The 20,481-nt window shown below is 37.4% G+C and overlaps 1 protein-coding gene across 29 annotated transcripts in view; it reads right to left on the reverse strand.

Annotated features, from left to right (window-relative positions):
- RBFOX1 (RNA binding fox-1 homolog 1) overlaps positions 1 to 20,481 on the reverse strand; it is a 2,420,635-nt gene that overhangs the window by 5,123 nt on the left and 2,395,031 nt on the right. For 10 of the 29 annotated variants that reach the window (XM_084641955.1, XM_084641956.1, XM_084641982.1 and 7 more), the window contains one exon: positions 12,416 to 12,468. The exons of the other annotated variants lie outside the window; for them this stretch is intronic. In XM_084641955.1, the coding sequence (XP_084498081.1) occupies positions 12,416 to 12,468 (53 nt within the window). The remainder of the gene's footprint in view (positions 1 to 12,415; positions 12,469 to 20,481) is intronic. 29 annotated transcript variants of the gene reach the window in all.

Consider the following 20,481-nt stretch of genomic DNA (forward strand, 5'->3'; position numbering starts at 1 on the left):
ACCAGAGTCATTTGGAAATAAAATTATCAAAATTTTAAAATCTATTTTGGTTTTCTTTATAATTTTGATTTACTGTAGCCATATATAAAGGTATCATAGGTTCCAATAAAGACCAAACAAGGAAGAAATAATGCTTTGTAAAAACTAGACTGGTTCCCAATAATACATACATCCTTAAATTTCATAACCATGTTAGAGGGAGAATTATATACGCTATTATCATCCACGGTTCTGCTTTATTTTGAGTTATCTTTGTCTTTTCTGCTGATTTAATGGTTATCTGAGCTGATATTATCACTGCCATTCAGAGCAAGGGATACAAGTTTAAATCTATAGAGGCCATTATGGAAGGTGAGGCCTTAGGCTTGTGTGACCTATTAGTTGCGCTGGGCCCTGCTCTTCCAGGGGTGCTGAATGATACATACAAACCCATCAAACTTCAGTTCCAGTTTTACTGTCTTGCCCCATTCTCTGCTTATAAAGTTGAACTCTGGCACCACATCACAGTTCATCTAAGAGCATCACCACCCACACATCACAATGCCTCAAGTTTATTACAGCCTGAGGCAGGCTGCAGCCAAGGGAGATCAACTGACTGATGTGGATGCAGATTTGTGGGGAGGCCCAGTCAAAGGTAGGGAAGGATAATACAGAACTCCCAGCCCTCATTACAGTAACAGTGCATTTATCTAAACTACTTTGGCAGATAACATGCTTATATCACTGTTGAAATAATGTTAATAGTGTCGATACTATACAGAGATCTGGAGCACACACAGGAAAATATGGATAAGCCAACACAACACAAAGCATTTTCAATATCTAGTGGGAAAGGATGAGTATAAAGCATGCACCACCATGGTTAAGATTTTCTTTTGGAAACAAATCACTTATCACTGGTTTACATTAAGTAGAAAGCATTTATTTTAGCATGATTATTGACCCTATTGTGTACAATTGAGAGATGTTCCTCATCCTACAATGAAATGTCAACTTGATAAGATAATTGCTTCCCATTAAATATAAATGATTGTATCCTAGGAAAATTTACTTTGCATTCCTATTCAGATAACTTTCTCCATTATAAAGCTTGTTCTTATTTCAGATATTAAAATAAGGACAATCTTTTCTAACCTTCCACACTACTACTATGTGAAAATAACAAACACCTCAACTGACAGTTTTAGGCGCCAAAAGGATTTATAGGAACATGAAATCCCACTTCATCAGAAGAGTGCACGTTACAAACAAAACAAACCCTCCCACTTCTTTAGTTTAAAAATATATACAAAGCATTTGGGAATAAGGAGTTTTTCCAAATCTAGCATAAAACAGAACACGCTTTCCTTTAAAATAAAAAAGATAATTTCTCAATTTTGCAAACTACTGGATAAAAGTCTTTATAAAGAAACAACATCACTACCATGGAGGAATACATTTCCAAAGGAGAGAAAACCCATGCTCAGATATTATCTGGGGAAAATGCATTGAAATTCCTTTGTGATGAATAGAGTTTTCTCTCCTCAGGGTGACCTCTACCTTCAGAATATGATGGTTTTATTATGATTAATAAATTTCATTTCCACAGAGGAAAAGGAACAGTGTCAGCTTAAACTTCAAGCAAGTAGTCTTCTTTTTAAATGCTAATTTGTAAACATGCCCTTGCATGACACGAAAATTTAGAAGCTCACAAGGTTAGCAGAATAGATTCAGATTCCATTCTGAAAATGGGGCCAAGGATTTAAGGCATATTGTCAAATTGGAAACCAGTAAGCAGGGCAGTCACTAAGTGATCCAGTCTTTTATTCATTCAATCAGCCACAATTTTGTCAGCATGCTTATTTTTCATTAAAATTAGTATTATTTTAATGCTCTTTTATAATTTACACTAGAAACAATCACTGTAGGTAAATGATACACTAGGGCATACATTTAATTTTTTTTTAAAAAGGAAAACCTATTTCGAATAGTTTAATAGAACAGTATATATTACAAATTGTTAAATCACTGTGTCAATACCAACTATAGGTACCCGTCATAACGAATTAGAAATTGTTGTCTCAAGGGCTATGTTTACGATGGACATTTTATTATAATTTCCCATTGGTGCACAAGTAGTGGGAACATCAATGTAAGGGATGTGCCAACATTTTTCACACGTAGATAACATGGTGGTAAAAAAACATAGCTGACAAAGTGCTGGCGGCACACAACATTGCAACTACTGCTGGATCTGCATAACAATGGTAGAATTATAGGAAATTTTAAAATAAAGCTCACCATCCTAGTTTAGAACATCGCTGTAAATATTCACATGGGGCTGGATCCTGAAATCCTTACATATCACTCCTTACAGCAAAAGACTCATTTAATTCAATGGGAATTTGTCAGAGTACAGCCTGAGTAATAATGGAGTAAAAACTGACTTCAGGATCGATTACCTTGTGTGGTAAGAACTCACCATGTTTTAAAATTGCTCAAATACTGTTGAAAAAGTGGATCTGTTGTTAACTGCTGGAGAGAGAGTTTGGTTTTTTTTTAATTTAAAATGACTAAATGATACTTGCATATGAACATTGTTCACAAATATAAACAATTGGCTACGATAGCTTCAAGGTGTCATTTTTTACATTTTGTGTAGATATGTCTGAAGTCACTAAAAACTGAGGAATGTATCCCTTACTCCACTCCTAGTTTTTTTATAATCTTTTTAGATTGTAAACTCTTTGGTGCAGAGACCATATTTTCCCTATGCGCCTAACTCCGGGAATGGGGCTCTGATCCTAAATGGGGACTTAGTATCATTTGAAAACTGTTTAATAATATACACTATTAGGTTTAATAACAAAAGTATCAGGGGGAAATTCATAATCTATAGTGCAACCCAATTAACACACTTTTCCTTGCTAGAACAATCTGAGCAGTGTAAAAGGAATGTATTAAATAAAACTAAATTCAGGAATCTGATTTTCTCTCATCACTGATCCAAAACAAATATTTAGGAAAAAAAGTATTGATCATGAAAATATTTCTACTGGTCTGTCCCAAAGACTTCTTTCCTTGGCAGGTCATTGTTGGGGTGATGTAAATTGCTCTGCATTGAGCAAACTGAATCCAAATTTTCACTGGCTCTAGTAATAATCTGCCACGCTGTGAGCCATTAAAGATCCATTTCAACAGTCATGAGACAATGAAATTTAAAGTCATCTCCTTCTGATTACTATTTTTGTTCTCCCATTTTTTTTTTCAATTTGGACATTTGTTTAGTAACCCATATATTAGAAATTACTAGAATATTTTGTAACTGTTTTGAAAATGGCTATTAACCCAAATAGTATAAAGTACAAGTTTTGAGCTTTAGCAGTTTTTAAACGTGTGTTGGCTAAAATAAAGTAAAGATTCAGATGGGAAAGACTGCAATCAGAAAGATGTAATTTTATAGTCCAATCTCTTGTAATTTGCCAGGGCTAGAAACCGATTACTTGTATCATTGGAAAACTAATAATTCTACTGTTTCCACTATATAAAGCATTTTTATTAGCTGTAACGGTTAATGGACTATCTGACCTTACAATCATTGTTCCCTTGGTCTTGCAGCTACTAGAGCTTGGACCCAGTGTAACTTTAAATTGCTTAAATTCTGTGTGTTGATTGCTATTTGACAATAAAGCACTAACCTAATGTAATTTTAGAAATAGATAATGTTACCCTTATCAACTGAATAGACAGGGTTGCCTAGGCAGCAGAAGGTACAACAAAATAAGCAGTGACTTCTGTCTCTAGAGCTTCACCATAACCCTGGTGCTCACCAGTGGAAGGGGGAGCAGGACTACAAAAAGTGATGCCAGGGAAACATCCCAACCAATTGGTGCCATGTAAAGCAGAATCCTGATCTCTTCATTGACTATCTGATCTTGACAGTCAGCAGGGAAGCTTTTAATAGGCAGCAAGTTTAAAACAAACAAAAGTAAGTATTTTTTCAGACAATGTACAGTCAACCTGTGGAACTCCTTGCCAGAGGATGTTGCGAAAGCCAAGACTATAACAGGGTTCAAAAAAGAACTACGTAAGTTCATAGAGCATAGGTCTATCAATGGCTATTAGCCAGGATGGGCAGAAATGGTATCCGTAACCTCTGTTTGCCAGAAGCTGGGAATGAGCAACAGGGGATGGATCACTTGATGATTACCTGTTCTGTTCATTCCCTCTGGGGCACGTGGCATTGGCCACTGTTGGAAGATAGGATACTGGGCTAGATGGACCTTTGGTCTGACCCAGTATGGTCATTCTTATGTTTTTATGGGGCAGAAGGAGTCAGAGTTATAATAGTGATATTATTAGAGTAGAGGCAGGCAAGTTTCAGTGGCCAGAGAAAAGGAAGTTGCAATGGTGACCTGCCTCTCTCCCTATAAATGGTTGCAATGATCAGTCACATCAGCCAATCTACTGTTCCCTTGGATCACCATGACAGACTTTAAGAAGTCACCATGGGGCTGGTGTCAGGCCTTTATTTCCCGCCCAACACCTGACATTTTTTAAGAAAACAAAGATACTGAGTGATAATATAAAGCAGCTACTCATGTTTCACCTCCTTATTTCATGGTATGGTAAGGTTCACAAGTAACATACTTGCAGTAGAATATCCTGTTACATCCCATGTTAAGTCATGCTTGTTAATTATACTTTTAAATAGCAAAAAGGAAAAGAGTCCTTTTGTAGTTGCGCCTGGCACACAAAGCACAGCCAGATTCTTTGTTCACCTCTCAGCTGGTGGATCTGCACTATGCAGCAGTTGTACTCTGTTTACGTATATTTATTCACACATTTTTAGTGCATATTCTAGAGTAATCCCTCCACACAGGATGACACACTTAAGATTTTTTTAAATTTACTTTCAGTCATTTTCTTTGGTCTTGAACGTTTAAAGAATTCTACAATCTTCCACCTTTATTATATCAAAGGCCCAGATCACCCCTTAAGAAAAGTGTGTAAGGGGACCCTCTGGATACGGATTTCTGCCCTGCACCACAGAGAGTAGTTTACAGGTTTGCATTGTGGAGGGCTGGAAACTTGGCAGTCTTGGGAATGTATACTAGTCCTATATAGCAGCAGTTCTCAAACTTTGGGTTGGGACCCCAAAGTGGGTTGCGACCCCATTTTAATGGGGTCGCCAGGGCTGGCTTAGACTAGTGGGTGCCTGGGGCCAAAGTCTGATCCCCACTGCCTTGGGCTTCAACCCTGGGTGGCGGAGCTCAGGTTACAGGCCTGTCTGGTGCTGAAGCCCTTGGGCTTTGTCTCCTCCGCCCCCACCCCCGGCTCAGGGTGATGAGGTTTGGCTTTGGCCCCCTCGTCACCTCGGGAGGCCGGGCTCAGGCTTCACTTCCCCCCTTCCTGCGGTCATGTAGTAATTTTTGTTGTCAGAAGGGGTTCGCGGTGCTATGAAATTTGAGAACCTCTGCTATAAAGTATTAGCCAGAAAAGCTAATACAGCTGAGGTCATCTCTAATGATATTAAAAATTTTCTGTGGCACCCTCCACATTCACTGAAGGTTCTGGGGCAGCTGTGGCTGGGACAATCCCTGGTAGCATGGCTCTAGTAAAGCTGTTCTTTCAGAGAGCCGGAGGGAAGGGGCCAGCACCCAACCCCTGGATGGGACAATAAGATGGGATTTCCAGGAGGAGATCTTCATAAAAAATTTCCTCCATCTAGCAGAGCAACATTCATAACTTGAAATGTTGAATAGTGATCTTCAGTATTTCTGATTTCCCAGGAACATAAAGAGAGATAGGGAACCAAATTCAGACTTAACATAAGAAGGTGAAACACCAAGGTCCTCAATAATTAACCTGCTGACACAAGGTCTGATTTTGAGCTATGGAGTTTGCATTTCAATATGGTAAAGGCTGGATAGCTAGCTGCCTTACAGGCTTTTGGGAGTGATTCTGGACGCTCTAGACAGAGTCCTAATTTAGAACGTGAGATCCTTCAGGCCTCAACCTTTTCTTTCTTCTTGGCTCTAAAATGCCCAGCACTTGTCGGTACTAATTCATTAATACATAACAGGTATATAAATTTTCCTGTATAGTACAAGCAATATATATTTTTTAATAAAAGTTCCTTTGATTGCAGACTTAGTGGAGGATTCCACAGAAAGATATTTTCCATAGGACATAAAGCCTTTGCTGGGATATTTGTGTGGGAATAGTTATGACTCTTGCCTTTACTTAGGAACAGCCCTGTGTGTGTTCTTTATTTCCTCCTCCATTGCTTTCTTGTCCGTCAGGGGGAATTTACAATGGCATTACTTTTACCCGTAATGATCTTTCTAAAATTCATCAAGTAACAGAGAACCAAGCCTTTGTGGCCTGTTTTACATGAGTTTGTCATTTCCTTAGCACCTGTGGGGGTTCTATTTTGTGTGGGTTTTTATTTACTGATGCCTTTCATCCCAATTGTGGGAAACCCATGGAGTGGAGGCATTTGTTTGTTATTAGTCTTGTTAGTAAAAAGAATTTTTGATTGACAGCACCAGTTTTTCTCTTGCCTGGTGAGGGGTGTCATCACCTATTCCCATTACTGTCCAGCACTGAAGGAACTTAAAAGTGAAAATCCCCCTCAACCCTTTCTGTAGCTTGTTATATACCTGCAGACACCTGACACTGGGATGCCACCTTGGACGATCTGGTCAGCTAAATAGGATTGGTCAATATTTTGATTGCAGAAATACCCAGATGCTACAAGATGTGGTATTGGTGATACCATAGGTGATGCTCTCCCCTCTTAGTCATAAGTGAATTAGTGCCTCAGCATGGTGCTAGCGTCTGGGTGCTGCTCAAGGATTTTATTTCAGATGTAAAATCAAGGGTGTTAACCTAACGTCTAAGTCAAATTCTAACTTGATAATTACATCCTGCCTACCTACATTCCTCCTGATAGTTTCTACCAGGATAGTTATTTTCTCGTTATGCTGATACTAATTCTCCTAATAAAAATTGTTGCGTGGAGATATTGGGGCATAGTAAATACCATGTTCCACCTGAAAAGTGGCTGCCATCAATGGGAAATGAATGATTCTTACTTTAGTCTGCAAAGCATTTTTGGATTATTAATTTATTAATTATCATTATTATATTGTAAGTATTCAACAGGTTGTTTTCTAGCATACTGTACTGTGTACTTGACAACAACTTTTTCTGAAGTCTGCATTTTTATTTACTCTTAAACTTTGCAGGCTACAATACTGCTCTTTTAAATTCAGTTTTTGAAGTGTAATGAGTGTAACAACATACAGATTTTGCCATTTGTTCTTTGTCTACTGCACACGTGTGTGTAAACCATAATGTATACACAGACCCCAGAAATGGCATCTCCAAGTCCCATATTTTCATCGTATCACAGAATTGGTTTCTGGATATATTAAGTCATAGTTGCATTTCTCTAAGACCATAGTGCAAAGAATGCATTGACACACACAGACACACCTGTTGAGATCAGTAGAAACATAGATTATTCACTTTTTTGTTATCAAAAGAGCTTCAGATTGCAAATCCTCCATTTACAAATCACAGAACCCCAGCTTTACTTAATCTTGTCATGTTGTCACATTTGACTAGCCATGTGAACTGACCTAGAACTGTAAGCACAAGGAAGGCAAGCTGTCAAAGAGATAATGACAAAGATGCCAACAAGGGCTGCCAGTGTTTTCACTGAGTGAGATAGAAGGATTAATCAGACTTCACTACAGAAAAACAGAGGATAATCCAAGTGTTTACTGATTTTATGAACTGATCCCATGGTTGCAAATCTTATAACAACAACTACCAGGAGCTGTAACAAATAAAGTTCCATATAAGCCATACACAGCTATTTACAGCAGCAGTAAAAGGATGTTTAAAGTGCCAACATAAGGGATACTTGAATTTACTGAGGAAATTTAATTGTTTGCATTAGTACAGCATTTCCTACCCTTTGCAAAGCACGAACCTCAAGATTTGTCATTTTTCACAGGGAAAAGCAACACAGACATTAAAATTAAATATGGTACTAGCAGAAGACATTCAGGTACTCCAGCTATCCTTCATCTATGCTTTTACAAGTTTAGTGGGAGAGGAAAATATAATAAGAAAGGTATCTAGTTCAAAATGCTCTGCCAAATGGCTGCATGAAATGAAGTCAACTCCTTGGGCAGCACAAAGGAATTCTCAAAAGTAAACTTATATGTCTTTACACTGTGATCTAAATAAAGCTGAAGCCACTATCTCAAACTGTATTCTTTCACTTTTGAAAATTATTTAGATTATTTGTATATGTAATTCTTCGTAATTCCTTTTAAACTTCCATATCTGGCCAGTATCTCTCCCCTTTATCTCAGAGTAAGGCAGTGAGTTGTCTGAGGGAAGAATTTGTCCAGATATGATTAGCTATGTATCATGTTGAAGGTTCAGCATACAGGCATCTCAGCCACATTTATGTACTGATGAAAATATTCACTTTGAAATAACTGTCTACCATATCTTGCTAGTGCTCCATGCATAAAACTTGCACTGGTGCCAGAAAACTGCACAGATCAATGGCAGTATTTGGGAACTTTGCAAACCTGGCAATCAAGATGATTTAAAAAACTATACATTCCACTCAAACCATTTACAACATTGTTGGGTGCCTGACTCTTCATCTATAAGCCAAGAGATAAAAATAGCATAGTTTTGCAATGTTAGAAATTAAAGCAATCAGAATTTTTGTCATCTTTTTGGGGAGACTTTGTTTCACCAAAGTACTTGGCTCATAATTTTATCTAAGGCCGTATATTTCTAAAGCTAAGACATAAACTGGTATGTTACATACATTCATTCATTCATTTTTATTTCCTTGGGGAGGGGGGATAACTATGATTGAAGACAGGAAATGAATAAAGTCGTGAGTTGAAAAAAAGATGTTATATCCACTTGTACCACATTTCAGTTAGAAAGCAGGTTCATATAATAAACTTTGCCCAGGTCTCTCTCGCACCTAAACCATAAACAGAGTGCATACATGCTCCTGAGGGAAACAGTATCAACTATGCAAGCACACTGGATTTTGTTGTTCTTGTATGGCAGAGTCACAAGAAGTTAAAAATTACAGGAAAAGAGGTCTAAATCTAGAATAGTCAGAGTGTGTCCCAGCAAGCACCTTTCTTCAGGGAACCTGCATTTTGATATTATAAAATCTGAAGTAAAGATTTAAATTCTGCTTTGGGGAAATAATTCAAATATACCAACATTACTACAAAAATACTGTTTTGCAATCAACATGTATTTACAACTACAAATTTTGAGCCACAACACATTCAGAGCCACGTTCTACCCTCCCATGGAGTTTGATGCTGTGAGATGCCAAATGCCTCTGCATCTCAGGATGAATTCTGCCCTTGTATGCCCATTTCCAGAAATGTGCTGGAGAGGGTTCTTTGGAGATTCTTGTTAAAATGTCATAATCAGCTGAATGGAGGGTCAAGACAGCTTCCCTTCCTCTGATCTAATTTACTCTCCACATGTTGTTTAATGATTCCTGCCAAAGATGACCTAGCCCTGAAGCATATAACATTTGTTCTGAAGAGCAATTTTTTTGGCCTTTGAAAGCACTGGATTCCATCAAGTGTCAGATATTTAAAAAGTCCTAGGGAAGGATCCTCCTGCCAGAGATATCTATGTTTGATATGAGCTCACTACACTCTACATTCATTCTTAGTGTCTCATTTTAACCATAACCAAGGAAGACAGAAAAACCACTTGGCAAGCCAACATCTGTTGAAGGTACTAGGTGTGAGAATTTTACAAAAGCTCCTATACAACACACATTCTTGGAGAGCCTTCTCCAAGCTCATTTATTATAAATACTTGATATAGTGCAATCTGGTTCATTCTACAAGTAAAATAATCACTCTTCAGAAGAAATCTTATGTACTTCAGGGTTAAGTTATCTCTGGCAGGAATGATTAAGCAGCCTTCACCATAGCAGGGAGATCACCCAAACCCTCCCTTCAATCTGATGAAACTTTAACAGTTGTTTTCCTGATTAGTTATATTATTATTCTCGCACACACACACCATTTGCAGGGGGATGAGATAAAGACATACACACAAATTCCATATTTTGAACAGGGTTTTATATACTATCAGTACATTCAGTATAACCCAATCCTACAAAAACATGAGTAATGTCATTAAGTTCAGTTGGACTAATCATGTGTATAAAGTTACTCAGGTTGCAGTTTAACAAGAACAAACAGCACTACAGGACAGTTTAGAATACGATGGAAAGAATTTATGTGTCTTAATAAAATAATTCAAAAATTACTTCATTAATTCACTGAACACTAGATTTACTGATTTTGAAGGTCTGACCTAAATCAAGCGCAGGAGGCATAACCTTATTATTTAAAGTGCAGCTTTGCCTATTGTATTTCAATTCTGAGATTTAAAAATCAACAACACTGATGAACTTGTCATGAAAACTAGTGAATTAAATCAACTAACTTTTAGCAATTTACATTATAAAACCTGTGAATGTGGACCTGAGTGTGAATTCCTTGCACACCCAGAACTCCTTTGGACTCTAATGTAAGATTTATTTGTTCAAGGAATGCAAGATCAGGCCTCTCATTAGCTAGTTAAAGCTCATTCACTCAGATCACATAACAAAAAAAGCATCTACAGTCAGCTGTTTATTGATTTAGCTATCATTCTTAAAATTGTATCTAACCAAAAACTTATTTCTAAAACCATACAATGCAGGCAATCTAAGGTGAAACTAAAAGCTTTTGTAAATAGATACAAAGACCCAATTTCTGTCCTCAGTTACACCTGTGCAATACACTGAAGTCACTGGCAGAGTTTGGCCCATACCATAAGATTCCAAAGCAGTGACGTAATGCATGTTTGTACAGTCCTGGACATTTACAATTCCGCCAGTCCTGCAGGAAGGAAGGAAGTCCTTTTATTACAGAAACTCATTCTTATTCCATGGAATTCATCTTGCAGGACAGGAAAATTGCCTGCAGGGCCAATGGACAGCGAAAGATCCAGGACTATAGTTAAAATCGTAAGTATATGTCTTTGAAAACAAAGTTTATTAAAAGAACTTTCTTCTTAACGAAACCTGCTAGAACTGATAAGCTCATTACAACCTGGAGCAGAGCAGGAGAGAGGAAGGCTAATGCTGTGCATTTAGATGTAGCTGAATCCTGAACTCAGGGTCTGACCAAGCAAATGAGTTTCTAATACTGTCTTTTCAAATATGATGCAATTTTCAATTTATAAAGTTAAATACACACTGCTACTAATTTAGGATTCTAAACAGTTTGTGTTAAAAGAAGAACTTTTCAGATCACCTTTAAGAAACATGTAAATTGCATACAACATTATAAACGTCAGTATATGTTGATCTTACTATATATAATTTTCATTGACACAAATTGAAGGTTCTTGACGTATTTGAATATAGATCAGAATGTTTTAAAGTGTACAGTCTTCACCTTTCACTTGCTGCTACTGATGTTAATAGGGTATCCTATAAATCAGTGTTTTAATTCCAACATTTTGTTTTAGACTGCATAACCTTCAATCATTTTGCATGCAGAATTCCCATTAAATCAATAAGATTTTTGCTTAAAAATCAATGGCAGAATATGGCTCAATGTTATTACTATTTATTTTGGCTTCTGCGCAGAGCTTCACCTCAGGTAGCAAAATAATTCCATCCTTATCTGTATAAAGATTCAGACTGTTTCAAACTACATTATGTAACAGAGAGGATTTCCCTTGGTATAATCTGTATATTTATAAGATTACTTTTTGCAAATATCTTATAAAAACAATGCTTATTCCTCTGTACCCGGGTCCTTATAACACAATGTTATATTAGCAAAGAAACAGAGGGCCTTTGCTTAGGGTGATGCTCTGATGATATACAGATCTTCTTTCTCACTATCCTATCCGCAAATACAGACTTTGATGTGCTTTGGGGTCTGTACTATCTTTGTGGGCACCATTTGCCCCCAAAGAGTCATTCAGAAAAGTGATAAATCGATAGCACTTACAGGTGTCTATGCCTTTAATCCTATCTTTATTTCTGTTTGGGGAATTTTTGGTAACAATTTGGTCATACTGTACAGTAAATGTATGAAGCTTCAATATATTCTTACTTTTCTGGATCACACAATATTGAAACTGGAAATAAAACATCAAAGTCAGCAAAATAACCTAATGTCTTTTATATGGCAAAGCCAAAAGGTTTCAAGCTATAACTAAGTGAAACTATTCCAAAGATTTATATTATGGACTTTACTAAGCTTTCTCTAATGATTAACTGCAGCATGTGAAAAAGGATATTGAGACCTGGATGGATGCATCAAGAAGTATCAATGATTGTTACCTGCAGAGGTGTTACAAGAAATTTCATCTGCTGCAACGAAGACGAATTGATTTCTGCAAGAGAAGATAAAATTCACAATACTGCTTGCTGACTGGGAAATGTGCTAGCTGCCAATTGACTTGATGTTTACAGATGGGGTAGGGTAAGGGTGCTTAATTTTAATGAACGTAGCAAAAAAAAGTGTTGACGTATTTCAGTACTATATAGTTTATAAGGATCATGAGGTAGACATGCTGGGATCTTTTAAATGAAATAATGGTGACATCTGAATATGGACTATGTACAAACGCTTGCACTGGAAGCTTTACGTTTAGCGTTACAAATATGTCATGCTAAAATATATTTATAAAGTTTAAAAAAATCAAACTATATTTATATTAATGTATACACTAAAGGGCATTAAATGCAAAATGTAAAAAATCCTATATTTTACAGAAAAAAATGTAATTGACGTAGTAGAACTTAAAGGAGAATATTGAAAGTAAAATATTTTTGGCTTTTAAAGTTCTAATATGATGCTGAAACAGAAAATGCATTTTCTGCCATTTCCAAAAGAGAATTTATGACATAGTATATTCTTATATACTGTCATTTGAGCATTGGCATATGTTTGCTGCAGAATACTGAATATTGTTAATTCAAGAAATTATTGATTTGATATAAGCCTTCTCTTGCAAAATTCTTTTTTCTACCAGATAATATATTATTAAAAATGCAAAATACACTTTAAAATGTTCAAAATACAGAAAACTTCATTCTGACACAAAACCTGCTCCCTTTACTTATGTTATCGTCACACTTGAAGGCTCACAGTCAGCAAGGTGATCTGGATTTGGGCCACTGTATATTCCATGAATGATCTAATTAAGGACTTGCAATATTATCAGTTTATGCCCTTTTAGTGATGTACACAGTGCTGTCTAACTTCACTTGGAGTTGTGCAAGCATAACCAAGAATTTGACCCCAAATTTTTGCACTTAGATCCTGATTCATTCAAACTCCATCCAGCTTCTGTACCACAAAATCCTGCACAGTTGCACAAGCTGGAATATCTCACAACTTTTATGCACAAATTAACAGCTGAGGAGCTAGATCCAACTGGTATTAACTCTGCAGTATGGGATTAATCCTGCAAGGTCAGCACACTTCCTGTTACGTGCTACATACCCTCAGCTCCTATGGAAATCTGTGGATGTCGAGGGGCATAACACCACAGGAGCATGCACAGGAGTGAACGCTAAAAGAAGAAAACCTTCTCTCTATTACTTAATCCCTAATACGTTAAAAAAAAATTGAAACTCTTGTTTAAAGTCCTGTGAACACTGTAATTAAAATGTTCACCTTTTGATAAGGTGCACAGAACCCTATAATTTATACAAATAGTCATACTTTTTGGTTAAAATCAAGTGAAGTATCAGTTTAATATTGGCCATGCCTTCCATTAGGGATATTATATCCTGTACTTTCAGATGGGTGGAATAATGATCAAATGGCACATTTCCACCTCTAATTTCTATTGTCCTGAATTACCTGTATGGGGTGGTAATTTTGTTATTTATTCTTTATTTACAGTAATTTAACAATCTAGTGATATTTATCCTGTGTACTGCAATAATGAGTTGACATCTAAGCCTAAAGGAGTTAGAAATATTGTGAACATATAGCTATACTGTGTTTCATATATAATGCAAGTTTTTACCATATCTACTTCCAACATGTCTTATATGGTAATATTGATCCACGCAGAAGGATTTAAATGTCTGCCTAACAAAGACGCCATCCAAGATAAAGTAGACTTCATAGCTGTTGGTCCATAGGAACTCCTTTATCTCCTTTCCTATGCAGCTATAAAGTTGTTCCCTATTCTAAAAAATGATATTTTCTTCTAGAAAGCAGCCACATAGTGCTGGTTTAAGATTTTGTGGCTGGCTGAGAAAGTCCCTTCCTCAGGAGAGGAATCACAGACTCCATTATGCCCAACTGCTTTTATGTCACTCTGTCTCAAGAATAAGACAAAGCACGGATGTATCTGTAGGAATAATTTACTGCTTTAACTGCTTTCTGGAACAACCTAAAAACAATCATTCCTGTTTCTCACTTTATTTAACCAATTACTACAAATGATGTGTTGCTTAAAGTGTCTACAGATTGTACTAATACTTCCCAATTTTTCCCAGCTTTCAGCAAGTACATTTTTTAAAAAGTCTTCAAAGTCCCTGAATGGAACTGTGGCTACAATGAGTTTAAAAGAAAAAGAAAAAAAAAGAGAGAGAGAACCTTTAAATATCTGCCATGTACAGCCCCTGTTACATGCCCACTGTGTTCACTGGAAGGCACAATTTCTCCTTGCACTTTGCTTTTTTATATTTTATTTTAGAAATCCATAAATCATTTTTCAAACTAAGGTATTGGTCAATGTAAAACCAGTTGATGTGAGAATTAAAGTACTCACATTATTTTCTTTATGGGGAAGTAAATGTAGCCGCTAGAGCACTCAACAGCCAAATTCAATTTATTATGAATAATTAGATGTTGTTGCTAATGATTCCAGTCATTTGCTTAGTAATTTGATGATCTTAATGTCTTTTGTAGTCACTGTCTATACTTTCCTAATGGCTTTACTACTTTATATTTCACAAGATACATATACCTAAAAGAAGAGTTGATAATCAGACTTGGCCCTTTTGACATGGCAAGATGTGTCACATGTGCCTTCTGCAGGAAGTCTGCTTATTCACTATGGGCAAAATTCTGTTCACCTGACTTATGGGAGCAATCCTACAGATTTCAACTTGACTTCTTACCTGAATAAGGCAAGTAAGAATCAGGCAACGAAGTGCACATACACAATATCTATTTAGAATACAGCATAATAATTGAAATTAGAGATAGAAAAGGCCTATTAATCTAATCCATTCCTCTGCAAATGCAGGATTCCTCCCTTCAGTATAATATCCAACTTTAATTATGATTTGGGCTTCCACAACTTCACTTACAAGACTAATCCCTGTCTAGTAGTATAGATTTTTAAGTAGTATAGGTTTATAATAAAACATCAGTTTTAACAGCTAAATAAACAAAGTGAACTGGGTTTAAAGAACTCATAACATGAATATGGTAAGAAATTATAGGACTCTATGATGGATTTTAGTTTTTAAATGTTCACCACGTGACTTTGCACTGAAGTGCACTACATTTTAATTAGAATTGCTCCATACTTCAAAAGCTTTAATTACATAAAATATATTCAATTTGAAAATGACCTTAATATATTGTTAGACAATCCAAGGAATACTAGAGTATGCTCCAAAATTAAAACTTGATTATACAAGAAGTTCTGCTCCATTATTAAGGCCAAATTCTGCCACTGGATGCAAAATTTTCTCCTTAATGTTTGTCTACTATCAATTAAAAATAGGCTTCCATCTGTATCTCTAAATGTTTTGTATTTCAAGACAAACAGAAAATTTATACTGAAGTCCTAAAATATCTTATTTTATTTAAACAACATTTAAGAGCCCTAGAAAGGGCTACAGGAGATCAACTAAGACAGAAAGAAAAACTGAAAGAATAACATAAGTAATAAAGATATTTTAAAGTAAAGTGGGTAATTTAAATGTACAGGGCCTGATTTTCAGTTACTCCATTCCTGTGTTTGTGGCAGAAACAGGGAGAGGGAAGCAAAGGTGGCTTTAAGCTACTTTTTTGCTCACCTTATTTTGGGGCTCTTCATGCCCCAAAGTAAATTAAAACAGCTTATGTTCTGCTTCCTATAACCCCCTAAAGGGTGCTGGGAAAAAGAGCAGCAGCAGGCTGGCCTGACATGTACTCTCCACTGGGGGCTGGGCGCAGAACTGATGTAGAGCTCTTGCATCAGTTCTATACCCACAAGGGTGAACCTCTGCATAATGAGTAGGCTCAGGACTTTTCCTTCCTTGCCTCATTTATGCTGCCAGACTGATGTAAAGGGACATTAGTGTAACTGAGAATCAGGTCAATTGTGTCTGGATGCAATAAAAACTGTTTCTGACAATCATTAGAGTCTAAAACTTACTCTCTGTATAAGTATCTGAGATGACAAAGAACCACTAATGTGGGTAAGTTGTGGGGAGCCCCTGAAAGGGGGTATCTCCTCTTTGAGTGCCACTAAGGTCTGCTCTGTGAGAGTTCCATCTAAGGGAGAAATGGAGGGGAGAGGTCTTGGCTAGCAAATCCACCAGCCAACCCTCACATCTTTGCATGGGGACAGTAGGAGACAGTAAATTGTGGCTGCCATATTTGTCACAGAATGGCATCAACGGTGGTCCACAGGAGGGGGAGGGGGAAGGATTCCACCTATCCCTCTGCTCAATTCCCTTTTTCATTTGGAGAGATTAATACATGCCCCTCCAATAGCTATGTTGGGGCTTACACTGCCTTAGGAATCGTTGTTGGTCATCATTAATAATCCAATGAGTTACATGTAAGGATGAGCCAAACTAGGACCCCAAATCTAACTGCCCCAAGAACCTTTTTTTCTTTTGATGGGGTGAGGCAGGGAGGAAATATGGGTGCTGGTTAAAAGTATAAACCGAAAAGTAGGTCTGAAAATCTGAACTCTGTAATTAGAGCCTCTCGCTACTTACATTTATTGTAGATATAGTGCTAAATACCAGAAAGGATGACAAACCATTTACAGAATTCACTTCACCAGGTACCTAAAAGTAGACCAATTCTAAACTTAACCTGACAACTATTTAAAACAGATGCAAACTGACGAGCAAAAGGCTGCACATCAGAGGGCTCAGTGGTATCTCTGTACATCAGGTGGCACCTTAAGAGGGGGCCAACCCATCACAGGCAGGACCTAGCTATAATATATAACAGTTTAATACGAAGTTGAAAGCAGAAGTGAAGAATATATTTCCTAACTGAAACTGGACTAAGTTTTTATAAAACACGGTCTTCAGCAAATAATGTTACTATTAAATTTGGATGTTTTCAGGCGTGAAGTATACTTGAGGTTCCTGAATTCCCGAGGCTGGTCAACGGGCCACTGTGCAAATACTGCAGTATCTTCAGTGGATTATATGCATTTCCTTGCGTATTGTATTTTGAGTTGGCTAGTGCAGTTTTGGTAAGATTAAAGAGACTAAATAGCAGATGAAAGGCAAAGCAATCAATGACCGCAAAATGTCATAACCTCTCATATAAATGAAGCGTTCTATAGATTTTATTTCTCTCATTCCAGTAGTACTGACACAGGGCTCTCACAATATCTCTATACTGCATCTGGGAGCGAGCTTCCCACCCCAAAAAGACAAGACTTCAGCTAGCTCACCTTGAGCTAGAGCTCTAAAAACAGCAGTGTGGACATTGCAGCTGTAGCAGAGTCTTGGGCGAGTCTCCAGAGCTCAGACCGAACATGTCTGATAGGCTTGAGAGCCCGAGCTGCAATGTCCACATCTGAGCTATACCCACCAGTTTTGAGCAGCGGAGCTTCAACGGGAAGCAGCTGCCTGCAGGGCAGAGGGCACGCTCTACGTAGATCTAGGGGATAAAATCTGGTTCATACATTTTACTTTACAAAACTCACAGACCCTAAAGCATCAAACAATATGCATCCTGTTAATATCTAAAACCCAGAAGGTGAACGGTGAAAAAAGTGTCATTTTCAGAATACGTATTTAAACTTAATAAAAATCCATCTCCAAGTTACAAAATGGAAAAAACACCTGCTTCTGATTTTCTCATTTTCAATTTTTTCCTGTGTTTTTCTATCTCGTTCTGACTTTTTCCTCCCTCCATCATACCTTTTTCAGGAAGCTAGCTGGGATTTTACATCCAAATTTATTCTTCTCTTTGTGCTAACTATTGACATTGATTGCTCATCAATGATGGTGCCCCAAAGACCAATGCGGTTATGGGAGTTATGATGATGATTGACATGATATGAGTGTGTGTACTCGGACTACACTTCACTGTGGATTCTATGGGCAACTATGATTTGTTCACATCAATTAGATCTCAAAGAATATGCTACAGAAATTCCTATTCCACAGCCCAACTATTCCTATTCTCACAGTACCAAAAAGGTAGTTGATTAAGGGGACTGAGATGTTCCATACACACATTTTCCTCAGACTACGCTCCCCAAAAAGCTGAGCTATACCCATTTTCAATATTAATTAGCCCTCCACAGTGCCTGGTTAGTAACTTGGTAAGTGTCTTGAAATTATATTTACAAAATATATTCAAATTTGTTTACAGCACATAGTGCTAAATTCAGAAGCTACATGTATGTTAATACTATAATTAGAGTGTTTTTTAAAAATGTGATATTTAGTAGAGCCAGGTCAACCATTTGTAATTGATAATTTATTTGATTTTTTGCCTCTCTTTCTACTCACAAATTGTCTACGACCATGCTGCAATTTTCCTAGATGTATAAATAAGTTTTTGTCTTCAGATTTTTTTCTTTTGAGTGTGCAATAATTGAGATTCAAATGGTGTTGATTAGCTTTGAGTGGACACATATTCCACATGGTATCTTTCTGATTTTTGAATAAAGATGAAGTTAGGTATTAGAATCAGGTTTCCAGGACAAGTACACTTATGAATTTAAAATCTGTTTTCCACCAAATTTACCAATGGTCTCTTAAAATTCTCTGTCCTCTCAAACATTCATGCCAGGAATTTTGTTCACTAGACATTGCGCAGACTCCAAACACCAAAGAGTGTGAGCATAGCCACAGAAATTCCATTCTGATTTTTTTGATACAATCCTGGAGCTTTAGAATCCCACAATGTGCTGCAGGAAGGAAGTGGAAGTGTCCCTTCATTTAAAAATGTGAATGAAGGTTTCTGGAAACATTTTTACACCATTCACCATGCTCTGCTGCTTAGTTACATATAATTATGCACAAGTACAACTTCAGCATATCTCCCAAATCAAGTGGCAGATTAAGGTAAAATGGGGATCAGACAGCAGAAGATTACTGCAGAGTAGGTGATGATGTAGTGCAAAGCTAAAACCGCTGCCAGCTAGCCCTTTGTTGGTGTAAACAGCATTTGGGCTCCTTTTAGGAGGAAGACTGAGGGTTCAGAAGCGACAGGCAACAGCTCATTTGGGGGAAGGAAGAGATCTGCATAGAAGGCACTGTCTGGGATGCAGGAGGCTAGCAGGTTGGGAGCAAGAGTTTCAGGTACCTTCATGATTTGGTGGATCGAGGTGCTATTTGACCTTAATCCACCCCATTTTCAGGCTAGATTTTGCCTATGCAATCTGCCCTGTGTAAGAGTTGGATTAGCTTCACCACCCCAGAGAAAGAATTCTATTTCAGGCACCTTTCCTTGTCTGTTCCTCCATTGCTTTTTTAGTGGTAATTTGCTACTGGCCCTTCCTAATAGTAGATTACTACCCCGGTGACAGTTCAGCTACACAAATCTTTGCCCATCTCTCTGTTAGGGGGTTATGTGTGTGCAATCCCTCTCTCGCTCTCTCTGCAAGTCTGTAGCAGAGAGGCAGCTAGGGCACATACAACCCTGCTTAAAACTCTGTGTGGCCACGAAGGGTTGTATGTACCCTGCCTTCTCTTATATGCCTAGGCCAGGCCACAATTTGGCCCTTGATGTTACTTTGTAGGGTTTGTAATGGAATCTGTTAGATTTAGTATGTAGCATTACATTAAAAAGAAATCTTTAACGTGCACGAAAAATTAACCCAACACTCCTAGAACCTTGCAATCCTTCCTGTTCTACCAGGGTAAATTCTGTCTGGTGAGAGTGAGATTCTGGAAAATAGTCAGAAGCCTCTGTAGAAGACAGGAAGGGTTTAAAGGCTTCAAGGACTGTGGGCACACACACACAAAATTACAATAGCCCTATGAAATACCAAGCATAAAAGAAAAATGTATAAACATAAACCATTAGAACTGTGTAACAAATGGGGCTCAATCTCACAGGAGCTCTTGAACTTTAGTCACTGACTTTATAAACTGTACAGGAATCACTTTCCTTGCCAGTGAAGTGCAGCCACCTCTGAATGTAACATGGCAACTGTTGGAAACAGTGCATATCAACAATA

Source organism: Lepidochelys olivacea (assembly GCF_965140295.1).
Source record: "Lepidochelys olivacea isolate rLepOli2 genome assembly, chromosome: 10".
Classification (NCBI taxonomy): Eukaryota; Metazoa; Chordata; order Testudines; family Cheloniidae; genus Lepidochelys; species Lepidochelys olivacea.